This window comes from Eschrichtius robustus, chromosome 5, assembly GCF_028021215.1.
Source record: "Eschrichtius robustus isolate mEscRob2 chromosome 5, mEscRob2.pri, whole genome shotgun sequence".
NCBI classification, from domain to species: Eukaryota; Metazoa; Chordata; class Mammalia; order Artiodactyla; family Eschrichtiidae; genus Eschrichtius; species Eschrichtius robustus.
Window position 1 is genome coordinate 988291 of NC_090828.1, and position 15052 is coordinate 1003342.

At 60.6% G+C, this 15052-nt stretch overlaps 1 protein-coding gene across 2 annotated transcripts in view; it reads left to right on the forward strand.

Moving 5' to 3' along the window:
- Positions 1 to 15052, forward strand: part of KIF1A (kinesin family member 1A) — a 92630-nt gene that overhangs the window by 17908 nt on the left and 59670 nt on the right. Inside the window, exons 2-5 of one of the 2 annotated variants that reach the window (XM_068544087.1) lie at positions 5082 to 5249; positions 12652 to 12728; positions 13827 to 14006; positions 14699 to 14764. In XM_068544087.1, the coding sequence (XP_068400188.1) occupies positions 5144 to 5249; positions 12652 to 12728; positions 13827 to 14006; positions 14699 to 14764 (429 nt within the window). In that variant the 5' untranslated portion in view covers positions 5082 to 5143. Of the gene's footprint in view, positions 1 to 5081; positions 5250 to 12651; positions 12729 to 13826; positions 14007 to 14698; positions 14765 to 15052 lie in introns of those variants that run through there. The other variant, XM_068544086.1, reaches the window with a different exon arrangement.

Sequence of the window (15052 nt, forward strand, 5' to 3'; positions counted from 1 at the left end):
AGCCCTGGCCATGCCCTCCCCCATCTGTAGAGAGAGGGGCCCCAGGGTCTCTGCAGGCCCCTCCTGCTCTTGGTCCTGGGGTCCATGCACAGAGGTCCCTGCCCCATTCTAGAAGGGGGTCTTTTGGCCAGATTCTCCTGAGGGTGTCAATTACAGGCAGGGAGACTGAGGCAGAAGATTCCCTGTTCAGAAGGGGAGATGTCATGGAACCTCAGTGTGGGAGAGTCTCCCCCCAGCCTCTGCTCTACTTGGGTGCCTCTGGTGACAGGGGGCTCACCACTTAACCGGCATCCAAGTTCATTTTAGACAGCAGTAGGGGGAAGCCCCGAGAGCTCCTGGCTGAATTCTGTTTCCTGTGACCAACAGCTCTCTGCCCTGAGCCTGTCCCCCTCCCTGTTCCCAGGAGCCCCTCCTCAGCCCCGAGTCCCCGTGGGTGAGCAGCTGTGGCATTGGCCGGTGCCCTGCAGCCCCGGGGAAGGCAGCGTCACAGTTTGCAGAGGCTGCAGACATTCCCCAGAGGCCCAGGACCCCAGAGGCGAAATCACTTTGGGACCAACCTCCTCAACCCTGTCATTTTGCAGATGGGTAAACCGAGGCCCAAGGGCTGAGTCACACAGCTGAGATAAAGGCAGGACCAGGACTGGTCCCCTGACCCCAGGCTTGCACCCGAGTCTCTGTGACACGGTTTGCTCCCCTCAAGGTGACCTGGGTGTGGTCTCAGGACTCGGACCCCGGGATCCGGCGTGAGTTAGGACAGGGGGATGTTGTGTAGACTTCTGTCCCATTGGTTAGGGCTGTCTGCCCTATCCTTTTGGTTTGCTGAATAAATCATCCCTTTTCCTGATGGCTTGGAGACCATATCAAGTTGTGGCCGCCAGCTAGACCCCAGGGGGACGGTGCGCGTGGACATTCTACTGTAAACGTCCTTGACGCGTTGGTGATTTAAAGGCCTGGCTGTGCCAAGGTCATGTTTCCCTTCACAGAGAGCCCGTCTGGTCACTGCCCCTTGTCGCAGGGGAGGGCACGCGCTCTGGGTCTCAGGCGGGGCTGGACGGCTGGGCTGGGGCTCAGGAGAGGGAGTCACAGGGCGGTTCCGGGCCCGGCTGAGCCCCTGTGGGACTGGCCCCATGTGGTCCCTGACAGCCCTCAGCCCGGGGCTGCCTGACCCTCTTCCTTCTGTGCCACGGAGGCTGCCTGGGCCACGGCCGTTGGGTACCGGCCTTGCTTGGGAGCCGCTGCGGCCCTGCCTGGGGCGGGGGCACCGTCGGGGCTCGAGGTGCTCGGGGAGGAGTGGAAACAGCTCTGCAGAGGCCGAGCCTCGGGACACACATGACGGTGTTTTTCTGTGGACACGAGGGCTTGAGGAGCGCTCTGATCCTAGGACGCTAAAACCTTCCCTTGATAGGCAAGGCCCCGCAGTGGCCCCGCGGGGACAGGAGCCTGAACACAGGAAGGGGCCTCTCAGCAGACCCCACCCAGCTGTGTGGTTCCGGGCTGCGGGCTGCCTGCAGGGCAGGGCGGGCTCAGCCTGCTAGGTCACGGGTTGTAGGTCGGCCATGGCAGCTCAGGCAACATATCACCTGGTCTTCAGCAGCAGCAGCTTTGGTGGAAACAAGATTTTCTTTTACTTTTTTTTTTTTAATTTTTATTTTATATTGGAGTATAGCCGATTAACAGTGTTGTGATAGTTTCATGTGCACATGGACCCAGCCATACATATACATGTATCCATTCTCCCCCAGACTCCCCTCCATCCAGGCTGCCACATAACATTGAGCAGAGTTCCCTGTGCTCTACAGTAGGTCCTTCCTGGTCATCCGGAAACAAGATTTTCCAAGCCTTTTCAATTCCCATGGATTTTACCTTTCTGCCAGGTGAGGGTTGAGGCTCTGTGTGCCCCCGCATTATGGACTGTCCCCTGTGCCTGTGACTGGGCTGGGCTGCTGCCCACAGGGACACTCAGCCCCCGTGTGTCCTTGCCTTGGAGCCACGGGTGGCACCTCGCCACGCCTCCCCTCCCCCTGGCCCTCCTGGGCCCCTCAGGCCGCTGCCCCTGGACATACTCCTGCCCTGATTTTGACACATGGGGGGGTGGACCACTGCCCGCTGTACTGGGTGGAGCTTACTGTCCTTGCTGGACTCCGGGGCCCGCCTGGAGCCGGCTGGGAGAGGCGGGTGCCCTGTGCTCCAGGCCCTGCCCCAAGGCGGGAGGAGGGCTGCCACCTAGGCCTGCCCCTCTCCCCAGGGTTCCCTCTCCTGGGAGTCCAGGAGCTGCCCCACGCATAGGGTAGGTAGGTGGATGCCCAGGGGCCACCCCTCTAAAGGGGAGGATGGGGTGTCATGTGGGCACCCCCTTGCCAGATGCAGGCCTTGCTGCCTGAGTCCCCACTTCCTTGGCCTGGATACTCCCCTGCTCCACCCCAGGGAAACTAACCCCCTCCTGCCCTGCCCACCCTCCCGGCTTATCCGAGTCTCGTGGGCACTGCTCTGTCCATTCATCTTGGGCCCGTGGGCTTCCAGCCCAGGGAGGGACAGTCCTCTCGAGCCGGCACAGACCTGGCCTGGAGCCTGCCCGGGGCCTGCGTCCTCGGGGGGTGTGGGGGGGGGTGCCTCCTCCGTGTGAGTGTGACCTTCAAGTGGACGTGAGGGTCAGCTTCACATTCACCCCCGGGTGGTGGCCAAGCAGGCCCAGGGAGTGGCAGCCGCGTGCAGAGGCTCACTCCGTGGTGGCCGACAGTGGCCGCGCCCTCGCCCTCCTTCCTCAGGCATTTGCCCCGAGGCTGGCCGCACCGTGGGTTCCCCCTTGGCCTTTCCCTTTTGTTTGTTCTTAAAATTTTGCCAAAGTAACATATGGAGACGTGGCATCCAGGTCCGTCAGGGCTGCGAGTCTCCACGGGAGAAGCAGCCCCGCCCGGGCCTCACCCTCCCCAGTCCATTTTTGGTTTTCTCTGATCCGTTTAGATCCCACTGGGACAGAGTCAGCTTTTCTGCCCCATCGCACTGTTAACGACCCCGCCATATGCAACACCTCTCCCGGTCTTCCTGCTGTGTTTCCTGTGTGTTGATTAGTGTTTTGTGTTTACACCAGCAGAACTAGTGAACAGTCTTTCCTGCTGCTCTCAGGAGTGCACTCTGCTTATATTTTCTTTCTTTGAAGAACATTGTATCAGGAATAAGTGATGACATAATGCCTGGGGTCATCACTGATCTCTCATCAAACCCTCTGATGGATGCTTCTCCACGTGGGGAGACCACCTCCCGCCTGGCAGCCCGGTCTTCTCCCCGGCTGGTTCCCCTCCATTGCCCCCCAATGAGGGGCGTCCCCCACTCGAGGCAGCCCCAGGGTCCTGCTGGGACCCCTTCACCATCCTCCGGGCTGGGCCCGCACCCACGTCTGCCCCACCAGCTACCTGCTGGAGCTCAGGTTCTAGCCTCCTGCACAGTCTTCCTGGGTCTTCCTCTCACCCTCCCTCCCGGTTGTGGTGTGGCTGAGCTCAGAGTTCTAGGCTGAAAGTCGCCGTTCCTCAGCAATTTGAAAGTGTTTCTTCATCTGGTATCCATGAGATGCTGATGCCATTCTGAGTCTCCATCCTTTCTCTCTGGAAGCTTCTGGAATCTTCCCTTTAGCCCTGAGTTTCTGAAATTTCACAGTTTGCTGTGGTTTCTGACTTTTTATAGCAGGTGGGGTAGGTAGACCCTTTGAATTTGGAAACTCATGACTGGCTGTGCTGGGAAGTTTTCTTGAATTATTTCTTTAATAGTTTCTTTTCATTGATCCCCAAGTTTTATTTCTCTCCTCACACAGAAAATTACTTAATTGTATTTCCAACCTTTTTATTTACTTTTGAAGGTTCTGTTTTCATAGTCTTAATTTCCAAGGACTCTTTCTTATTCATTAAATGGTCCTTTTAAAAAAAGCATCCTTCACTTGCTCATGGGTGAGTAAATTTTCTTTCTGAGGATATTAATTACAAGGTATTTAAACATTTTTTTTCCTTCTCTTCCTGCTTTGTCTCTTTCTGTTGTGTTCCTTTTCTATTTGTTTTAGTCTCTGTATTGCTTGCTAGAGGGTGTGGCCCTGTTCAGTTTCCCCAGCAGAGAACCCTGCCCTCTTCCCTGGCAGCCAGCAGGTGGGGGCCCTGCAGCAGGAGGAGGAGGCTGGGGTCCCACTACTGGGCATCTTCACTGGGCTTTTCACACCCACCTTCAGCTGGTCCTCAGAACTCCAGGCTGGACGGAGCCTCACTCTCCCAGAGGGTAGCCTCTGGCCTCCTGCCTGATGGTGGCATGGGGCAGGGGGCAGGTCCTGGATGTTCACTAGGTGGGGTAGGTGGTCTCGGGGTCTTCATTACTCTGCTGGGGCTGCCGTAACAAAGTACCACAGACTGAGGGCTTAGACAACAGAAATGTATAGTCTCACAGTGTGGAGGCTGGAAGTCCCAGGTCTGCAGGGTGGTTCCCTCCGAGGCCATGGGGGAGAACCACTGCCTGCCTCTCTCCTGCCTTTCGGCAGTTTACCCCCAGTCCTTGGCTTTTAGACCTCTGTCTTTGTCTTCACGTGGTACTCTCCCTGTGCGCATCTCCTTTTATAAGGACACTGGCCACCCTGGGCAGGGCCCACCTCACTCCAGTGGGACCTCATCTTAACCAGCTACAGTGCCAGGACCCTGTCTCCAAATAAGGTCACGTTCTGAGGTCCCGGCATGTGAATTTCAAGGGATACAATTTAACCCATGACATGGCCTGACGCTCCCTCTGCTAACTTTCCACAAACACATGTTTTCAGTCCCACACAGCCTCTGACCTTCAGAGGCACCTGGAGTCTTTCCGGGTCCCAGAGAGCGAATTGGCTATTTCCTGTTAGGTTCCAGCTTTCCTAGGCTCCTAGGCTCCTCTCATCCGGTTGGCTTTCTTTCCCAAAACTCGTGGCATTTCTCACCTGCAGCTGCCCTGCTCCGTTCCCCTTCCTTGCGGACTGGTTATCCGAGCAGGCGTCATTTAGCCCCTGTCATTGCCAGCCAGAAACATCTGTTCTGCCTTTTTGGATATTGTTTCTAACTCACGGCTCCCTTTTTCCCAAGGTGTCTCCTGTGCCTGCTGGGGCTCCTGCCGCTACTAGGAGTGACCCACAAAGGCCGCAGAGATGGCTGGGGCCTCGGTGAAGGTGGCGGTGCGTGTCCGCCCCTTCAATTCCCGAGAAATGAGCCGCGACTCCAAGTGCATCATCCAGATGTCCGGAAGCACCACCAGTGAGTATTGCGATGGGATTGCCGTTGCTGCTGGTCCCTCGGGGCCATGGCTCCTGGGCCTCCCGGCCCTGGCTCCCTCCTTGTCCACCCCGGGTGCTGGTTTCCTGGGACTGCAGTAACAAATGACCACAAACTGGGTGGCTTAAAACAACAGAAATTTATCCTCTCACAGTTGTAGAGGCCAGAGTTCAAAACCAAGGGGTTGACAGGGCCACACTCCTCTGGAGGAAGATCCTTCCTGCCTCTTGTGGCTTCCAGTTGCGGCCGCCAGCTTGGCCTGCAGCTGCATCACCCCAATCTCTGCTCTGTCGTCACGTGGCTTCTTCCCTGAATGTCTGTGTCTTTGTGTGGCCTGATAAGGACACTGACCATTGGGCATACCCTAATCCAGTATGACCTCATTTCAACAACTGATTACATCTTCAAAGACCCTGTTTCTTACATTCTGAGGTTCGGGGTAGACAGGAATTTTGGCAGGGGCCACTTTTCAACCCAGGGCACAAGGTTCCTGATTTCTTGTCTTGTTTCAGCTGCTTTTTACTTTGTCTGCTCTTTTGTTTTGTTTCTAATTGTAAGTCATCTCAAGCCTTTCTGAGAAGTAGGAGGCCTGGGGTCAACAGGATGAACAGGGAGTGGTAAGAGACAGAGTGGCAATTTCGAGAAGGTCCGAAGGACAGGCATGGCCTCCAGGGCCGCTCTAGCGCACAGGACCTGGCTGCCGGGGCAGCAGAGGAGACTTGGCCCCGAGCCTCCCCTTGCTCTTTCTGGTGCCGCAGACTTTGTCCTGAGTTGGGACACGTTTGCAGAAGAGTGGACAGAGCCCAGTGTGCAGCTCAAGGAGTTCTCAGCAGCACTCCGCTGCTGAGAACAGAGCGATGCCGGCACCCGGAAGCCCCCCTCCCCGGCCCCACCCACCCACCCTTACCCACAAAGGGAGCCGGCATCCTTGCTTCTAACACTGTAGGTTAGAGGGCTTGTTTGGGGTCCCCTGGAAGTCAAACCAGTGTTTGGGTCATCTCCTGCTGGTCAGCCCACCTCCACGCTTGGTGATTTAGAGCAAGAATTCGCCGTCCTCTCTCCTAGCTGTGGGGTTGGCAGGGCTCAGCTGGGAGGTTTGCACTTGGAGCTGCTGCCGTCACCGCAGGCTCCGGTGGTGTGAGCCGCACCGAGCGGACCTCGGGGTGTAGGAGGAGGATAGGCCTCGCCCGCACCTGAGTAACGCCACCCCTTCTGTTATCTACCAGGTTGGAGGGAGGGGCCGTCCCAGGGGAAGGGCGCTCAGCGCTGATGGCGGCTGCCTCCCTAGGCCTGTTGAGGGGCTGAGGCTTCGGGCGTGGCTGGGGGTCTCTGCAGGAGCCCCTGGAGCAGGTTGTGGAGGCCCCACTCAGAGCCTGTGGGGGTCTGTTGGGCATATCTGGGGGCTCACAGTGACTCTTGTGAATGGTGCTGCCTCGGCTTGGTCCCTGGAAGCAGAACTGAGATGAGGATTTGGGTGCCAAGGGCTTATGTGGGAGGTGGTCCCTGGATGCACTGCGGGGGTGCAGAAGCCGCGAAGGGCCGTCGGCGAGCAGGTGGCCGCCACGGGCAGCAGGGGCTCAGCTCGCTGGGACCCTCTGAATACAGAGTGCACCTCTGGGGTGTCCGCTCCAGGAGGCTGGGGGTCTTGTTCAGCTGCTGCCCAACGTGGGCGGAGGGTCCGTCCAGGTCCTGGCTTTCTTGTATCTCCAGCCTGGCCCCCTCGAGGCTGGAGAAAGTGCTCAGGAGGTGTGACTCAAGCCTTAAGGTGGGAAGCCAGGGGCTGTGACCCCGGGCGGGAACGTGACCCTGGGTGGGAACGTGACCCTGGGTGGGCAGGGGGCATCCGCACGAGGAGCTGATAGGGTTGGCCACGTCACTGTTGGGTGACCCAGGACATCAGGAATGGCTGTGAGAATCGCCCTCCATGCTGGGCCAGGCCCCAGCGGCACAGTCGCCACCTTAGACAGTAGCTGGGGGTCTCGGCTTGAGGGGCTCACAGGTGACCAAACCCTACGGGAGCCTGTAGAATGGACAGAAAGAACAAAGGATCAGAGGCAGACCCCGTGTCTCCCCTGGGACTTGGGGGCGGCCCAGGACAGGGTGGGGCCGGTGTCACGGAAGCAAAACAGCTGGAGGTGACGGTGGGCTGCACTCAGGGGGGCTTGTGCCCCGCCTGGGGCCTGAGAGACAGAGAGAGACAGAGACAGACAGAGACAGAGACAGACAGAGAAACAGAGAGACAGAGATACAGAGAGAGAGACAGAGACAGACAGAGATACAGAGAGAGATAGAGACAGAGAGAGACAGAGACAGAGATACAGAGAGAGATATAGAGACAGAGACAGAGAGAGAGACAGAGAGACAGACAGACAGAGATAGAGACAGAGATACAGAGAGAGATAGAGACAGACAGAGAGAGACAGAGATAGAGAGAGACAGAGAGAGAGACAGAGAGACAGACAGAGATAGAGACAGACAGAGATAGAGACAGACAGAGAGAGACAGAGAGAGATAGAGAGACAGAGAGAGAGAGAGAGACAGAGATAGAGGCAGAGACAGACAGAGATAGAGGCAGAGATACAGAGAGAGATAGAGACAGAGAGAGACAGAGAGAGACAGAGATAGAGACAGAGAGAGAAACAGAGATAGAGAGAGAGAGATAGGGACAGAAAGAGATAGAGAGACAGAAAGACAGAGAGACAGAGAGAGAGAGAGAGATAGGGACAGAAAGAGATAGAGAGACAGACAGAAAGACAGAGAGACAGAGAGAGACAGAGACAGAAAGACAGAGACTGAGGGAAAGACAGAGAGAGACAGAGACAAAGAGAGACAGACAGAGACAGACAGACACAGAGAGAGAGGCAGCCCTCAGCACAGGGAAGCCTGCCTGAGGAGTGGCGTCGGAGGGCAGGGTGAGCTTTATTCCTGGAGGTCCTGGGACAGGGGCTAGGGCAGGGCAGGCGGCTCCAGAGCCGACCTGAGGCAGATGCTCATAGGAGCTGGGTTTGGGCTGCAGCTCGTGGCCGTTTTGTCCGGGTGGGAGATGATCTGGCCAGCCTGGCCAGTGGGGGTGGTGACATACTCCTTGAATCTCAAAACGAGGGGCACAGCAGGAGACCCCAGTTCTCTGAACACGCCACCTGGACTCTCCACTGGGACACAGAAATTAGAAACACTTAAAAGTCAATTTAAATTCTTATCCTGTAATCATGGCCTGGATAACAGCACTCTTCATCTGAAACACAGCAAATCTAGCAATTCTGTGAGCCAACCAAATTGTACGTGACGTGTGCTTCTGTCCCTACAGTGGGGACCCTATTTCCAAATAGGGTCACAGTGTGAGGTTCCAGGGGACACTGTTCAACCCAGGACAGTGCCTGGAGGGGAGGGACCCGCCCAAAGCCACAGGGTGACGCCTTCAGGGCCGGGCCGCCAGCCTTCCTCCTGGACCCTGGCAAGCTGGGCCCGGTGTGTGCTTTCAGGGAATGGACCACCGTTCCGGAAGGTCCACCGGGATCTGCCTGACCAGCAGCCCCCGTGCGGTCTCAACACTTAACCCATCCGAGAAGTCGGCCCCATTTGCCATCACTCTTCTAGAATGTTCTGGGCTCCAAATACAGTGAGACTGGGCCTGGGAGTCCGCAGAAGGGAGCTTGGTTTTGCCAGGAGGTGGTGACGCGGTACAGGCCTTTCTATTAGAGGAATGGCTCCACACACGTGGTGTCAAAGGAGGGACCCTGGGGGCCAGCGGAGTCCTGGTCGGCAGCCTCGGCCGAGGGTGCTGGGGGCCTGCTGTCACTGGCTGGCCCCAGGCCAGGATGCCCCTGGCACTCCCTGCCTTGAGCTGCCTCTCCCCGGGGGTCACCCGTGAGAGTCGCAGCGGGCTCTCCACTTGCAGGGTTAGGGTTAGGGTTAGGGTTAGGGTTAGGGCTGCCTGAGCCCCTCAGGGCTGAGGGCGCTCCCACGGCCCAGATGGGGAAACGAGGCTTGGTGGGGTCAGGTCAGCACACGTCACCACACGGAAGGAGAAGATGGGGGTCCCTCCACGTCCACATCTCACACATCACTGAGCTCCAGCCCGCGCCAGTCTCCACTGCTGGCATCGGGCCCCGGGGAGCAGGACAGAGGCTCTCACTGCCCTGGGGGTGACGTTCCAGTGGGGACACGGAGATGGAACTAGACGGGCTGGTGACAAGGGCCACCGATCGCAGTCAGGCAGGCAGTGACGGGCGTGGGGGGCCTTGCCGGGGGCGTGGGAGCCTTGCTGGGGGCGCGGGGGCCCTGCCGGGGGCGTGGAGCATGGGAGCCAAGCCAGGTCAGTGGGAGGAGCCGTGCCATCCTCTGAGAGCCCCCACTGACGGTTCATGAGGACTGGCACGTGCCCCGTGTTGGGAGAACGTCCCCGAAACTCCTGACACCGATGTCTCAGTCTCCGTTTTAGCGAAGCCTCTCCCTCGCTCTCTCTCTCACACACACACACCCCTGTTCGCCGGTTTCCGTGGTGTCAGTGCTCTCCCCACGGACAGTTGCAAGCTACGCAGGGTTTAACCACAGAGCCGTGGAATTCCTCAGAGCTGGGCCACGGCGCCCAGAAGGAGCGGGCGCGGCACACGGCTGTGGGGCTTCAGACCCTGAGAACACGGCTTCCCTTGCTTAGCGCCGTCCCTGCTGCGCCCGCCCCCCATGCAAGCTGGCGCCTCACAGCTGTCGCCTTTGTCCTCTGTGCTCCTGCAGCAGGGGCGGAGGGCACGGAGCCCCCCACTCAACAAGCCCGCGGTCCCGCCCCCCTCCTCAAACCCATGGGAGGAAGCGACCCGAGAGCTGCGCGGGAAGCCCCTCCCCACCCAATCGCCTCAGTGCTGACGGGGGGCTGCCCGTCCAGCCCTAGTCCAGGCAGGCCGCCCTGGTGAGGGCTCAGAGGCGTCGGTGGAGAGCAGGCCTGGGGTGGAGCCTGGGGAGGGCCGTCCCTTCTGGAGCGCAGAACCCCATCTGTGATGACAGAGACACCACAGGACCCCCGCAGGACACCTGGGGGTCAGGACCAGGGCGGGAGTCAGAGCCGCACCAGGGGACCCCACCCGAGGGGGAGGGGGCAGGTGACAGCAGTTCCCGCGGGCCAGAGCAGCTCTGCCCGGTGGTCCCCACGGCGGGCTCTCCTCGTGGCCTACTCTGCATTCACTGACCCTCGCAGCCGGCTGTCCCCTGCCCACCCAGTGTTCCTTGAGCATATCCGTGCCCCGTCCCTGGTGGGGGGGGTCCTCAGGGAGCTCCCGGTCCACACAGGGTATACAGCAGACGCCCCGGCACCAGGACACAGTCAGAGCAAGGTCAGCGCCGGGGGCAGGTGTCGCAGCCGGCAAGCGGGAGCGGCTGGGTGGGGTGAGGGGAGGAGGTGGACGGAGGTGGGGCACTGGTGGGCGCCGGGGGCCCTGCCCAGGCTGCGTGCGCTCAGGAGACGCTGTGATTGTCGTTTCCGTGGCGCCGGCATTACCGTGCGCTTGGGTTCTGGCGGCCGCATCCCCAGGCCCAGCAGGAGTTGAAACCGGGATGGCTAGGTCTCCTCTCAGCCTCACTCCTGGGGCCAGCATGGACGTGACCCCCTCTCGGCTCCAAAGAAAGGGCTGTGATGGTCAGTCACCTGCTCTCTCCTGCCGGCCTCCCGACGGTGCCGGGTCATCTCCCAGAACCCCTCAAGCCTGGGGTCTGGGACCCAGAGCCAGTCAGCTCCTGCCCGCCAAGCCGTGGCCCGGGGCAGCTGCCGAGGGGCGCAAGGCCGGTGGGGGTCCCAGCGTCCCAGGGCTCCGGAGCAGAGCACCGTGGACGGGACGGCTTAGACGGCAGTTCCCGAGGCTGTTAAGTCCCCGATCAGGGTGTCACTGGGTTGGTGCCTTCTGAGGTCCAGAGGGAGAATCCATTCCCTGCCTCTCTCCAGCCTCTAGTGGTTTTCTGGCAATGCCTGGCATCCCCTGGCTTGTAGAAGCACCATCCCAGTCTCCCCCTCCCCCTTCACATGGCCTTCACCCTATGTGTGTGTCTGTGTCAAATTTCCCCTTTTATGAGACACCAGTCATGTTGGATTAGGGCCCACCTGACTCCAGGGTAACCTCATCCTTACCAGTTACGTCTGCAAGTATGTAAATAAGGTCACATTCTGAGGTCCTGGGCGTTAGGACTCAACATGTGAATTTTGAGGGGATATAATTCAACCTGCAACAGGGCCAGGGCTTGTTCTCTTGGTGTGAGTTACAGGTCACCCTGGACACGCGCTGGTGGGGAAGGGTGGGGGGGGTCCTGGAGTCCAGAGAGGCGAGGCCCCCAGCCCACTGCAGCTGAGGAAAGCCAATCCAAGGGGTGGGCAGACATGTCCTTCATCTCCAAGTAGGTGGGGGGAATGTGGTCCTCAGATGGGATGAGGTAGGGTGGTGGTCTGGAGCCCTCTCCCACCAGGACGGCCCACGTTCCTGGTGGAGGTGAAAACCCCCGGCCAGGTGGGCCCTCGGGGGTCCTCGGGGTCCTCTATCAACACAGACATCGGGGGTTCAGACAGTGTCCCAGAGGGCAGCCTGGTGGGCGCGGGGGCCGCAGCCCCTTCTGCCCAGCCACCGAAGACCCGCCGCCTGCTGAGCCCGGGCCTCGGGGAGCCGAGACCTGTCCAGGGCCTGGGAAACATGGGGTGCTTCAGCCCTGCCTGGGGGGCTCCCGGGGCACTCGGCAGGCCCGGCGGGCTGTGCCGGCGGCATTGCTCCTCCTTCGATGAACCGACGTTTCGTGAGCACCGCCTCCCGCCAGGCCAGATGCAGCTGCTGGAGGAGGGGGATGGGGTGGGGGAGGACCTGAGCAGAGGACAGTCCCACAGCCCCTGAGAGCAACCTGGATGGGACCTGCAGGTGTCCCGGCAGGAGGAGGAATATGTGTGGTGTCCCTGTGGGGGGACAGCCAGCACGCCCCGGACACGGATGAGCACGTGGGCGTGATGGGGCCCCAAAGCAGCAGGGACACGGCTGTGACTGTGCTGCGCCTCCTAGCGCTTGCACGCAGAGCAGACAAGGCAGACCTGGGCTGGGGGGGTGAGCAGGGTGTGGACCCGAGAGGTGGGATGGGCCAGGGGCTCGAGGTCTGACCCAGTGCCTGCACCACGGGACCGCTCTGGGCTGCCTTGGCGGGGGGCGGGGGGAGGTCAGACAGAGGAGGGGGCAGAGATGGCTTGTCTGCCTGGAAACAGGGCCCTTGTCCCTGCCCATTGGCAGGGGGGCTGCCTTTGTCGGGGCCAAGGCCTCTGAGGACCCCACCTCCCTGCCCTGGGGTCCCTCTCGGGCGGGCACATCCAGGGTCAGCCTGTCCCTGCAGCACAGCGCTGAGCACCTTGCCTGTCCCCTCCCCGCAGCCATCGTTAACCCCAAACAGCCCAAGGAGATGCCCAAGAGCTTCAGCTTCGACTATTCCTACTGGTCACACACCTCGGTAAGCCCAGGGCTGGGGGTCCAGATGGGTGGGCTGCTGCCATGTGGATGCCAGCTCAACCCTGCTCGCTGTGCGGCCCTCAGCCAATCCCTTGACCTCTCTGAGCCAATGGGGCGAGGGACCACCCTGCTCCTCTGCAGGGCTGATTGGGAGGTGGGGGCACAGGTGTGAGGCCTGTGGGGAGGGGCCTGCTTTCCTAAGTCGCCTTGTGTGTGGAAGGTCACCTTGAGCCGTGACACACACTGTGCCCAGCTGCGGCAGGGACCAAGGGGCCATCAGCCCACTGTGGGCAGTTTCCCAGGGTCCTAGCCGTACAACCATTTGCCTGCCAGCATCTCCTGTTCCCCAGACACCCCAAGCTCGGTGTCCGAAGCTGAAGCTGCCCACCTGGCGCCAGCCCCTGCACGCCCTCCACCTCCCCCGGGAGCCTGGGAGGCCCCCGGACTTTGTGCCTCCACATCCCCCATCTGGTCTACACCAGTTCTCCCATCCCCCAGCCTCCTGAATCCTAGAAGGTGTCCAGGCCCCCTGCCCCAGGGCCAGGGCCCACCTTGGGTCACACCTCTGAGTGTCTGGTCCCGGGACGGCCCCAGGGCTCCCCATTTCACCTTCCCCATCCAGCCCCTCCTCTCACGTCGTCAGGGTAACCCTGGGCCTGCCTAAAGTGACCACTGTCTTCAGGACAGCGTCCAGGGATGATAGCCCGGACCATGGACTCCTTGGGCCCCTGCCCTGCTGCCTCTCCAGCCCCACCTCATCACTCCCACGGCTGCTACACTGAGCACCACGTCATGTACTCCCACCTCTGAGCCTTCGCACATGCTGCTCCCACTACTAAAATGCCCTTCCACTCTGTCTGGCCCTAGACTGGCTGGCTCCTCCCACCCTTCCTTCCGGAAGCTGCGGCCCAGGCAGGATTATTTCCCCTCTCCGGGTCTCCTGTGAGTGGATGGGCCGGGCAGGCGTCCCTCCCCACTGTGCTGGCCCTGGCGCCCGGAGGCCCTGGGTACGATGCAGGCGCTCAGTGAATGTCATGGGCCGAGACCCCGGCACAGCACGCCCAGCCTCCTGCAGCTGCTCCCCCTCCTTGTCCTGCAGCCGGAAGACATGAACTACGCCTCACAGAAGCAGGTGTACCGCGACATTGGCGAGGAGATGCTACAGCATGCCTTCGAGGGCTACAACGTCTGCATCTTCGCCTACGGGCAGACCGGGGCCGGCAAGTCCTACACCATGATGGGCAAGCAGGAGAAGGACCAGCAGGGCATCATCCCGCAGGCATGCGGGGCGGGGGCAGGGGTGGGGGACCTGGTGAGGGCAGGACAGGCGGGGGAGCACAAGCTGAGACCCGGGAGAGCAGAGGGCCAGGAGGGAAGGCAAAGCATGAAGGGGGGCGGAAGTTCAGGGCAGGAGGGGCAGCGTGGGGCAGACGGGCTGTGAAGAGGCTGGAGACCCAGATCCACGGATGGGGAGCTGCGGAGGGCCCCAGGCCTGGGCAATGCCCACCATGGTCACACCCATAAGACAGGGAGGCTGGGACAGCCGCTGGTAGGGGCAGACCTTCTCTGGGAGGGCTGTGAGGGCTGGTGGTCCCGGCAGGGAGAGGCCCGGGACAAGGGGATGCCCACTGGGTGGGTCTCTGAACCTGAGCTGGTCAGTACTTGACCTGGTCAGGGCAGGGGAGAATGCTGGGTGGTCTGTAGCATGGTAGACCTTTCACCTCATGCAGGCAAGGATGGTGTGAGGAGCAGGAGGGGATCAGACATCGGCTGGGGGGACCCCCGAGTTAGCAGAAGACAGTGGCTCCTTGGCTACAGACCGTCTCAGTGCCTTTAAGGTGGAGTGGGAGGGTGCGGGAGGGGCCCGGGAGAGCAGAGCCCAGCCTGGGTTGCAGGAGCCACAGCGCCTTGAGGGGTGAGGCTCTGGGGACAGCCCAGCCTCACGTCTGGTGGTGTGCTCTGTCCTTGCAGCTCTGTGAGGACCTCTTCTCCCGCATCAACGACACCACCAATGACAACATGTCCTACTCCGTGGAGGTAGGGCTCTCCGTCATCTGTCCCTTGGAACGTGGCTTTACTGATTTAAAGCCAGTTCCCGCCACTGGTCTGTGCCCTTAGCTTGTCATTCACGCGTGCACGTTGCAAACATGCCAGCCCACGCTGGGCACAGGAGCGAGGGGCAGTGTCTGCTCTGCGGTGTCTATTGAGCAGCTGTTCCGAGCTGCGTGGCCCAGGCTGAGCCGTGGCCCGGGTGGCCCCAGTGTGACTGTGCTGGGTGAGCCCCAGGCATGGCTGTGTGTGGGGAGGGCCAGGCAGGGGGTGGGC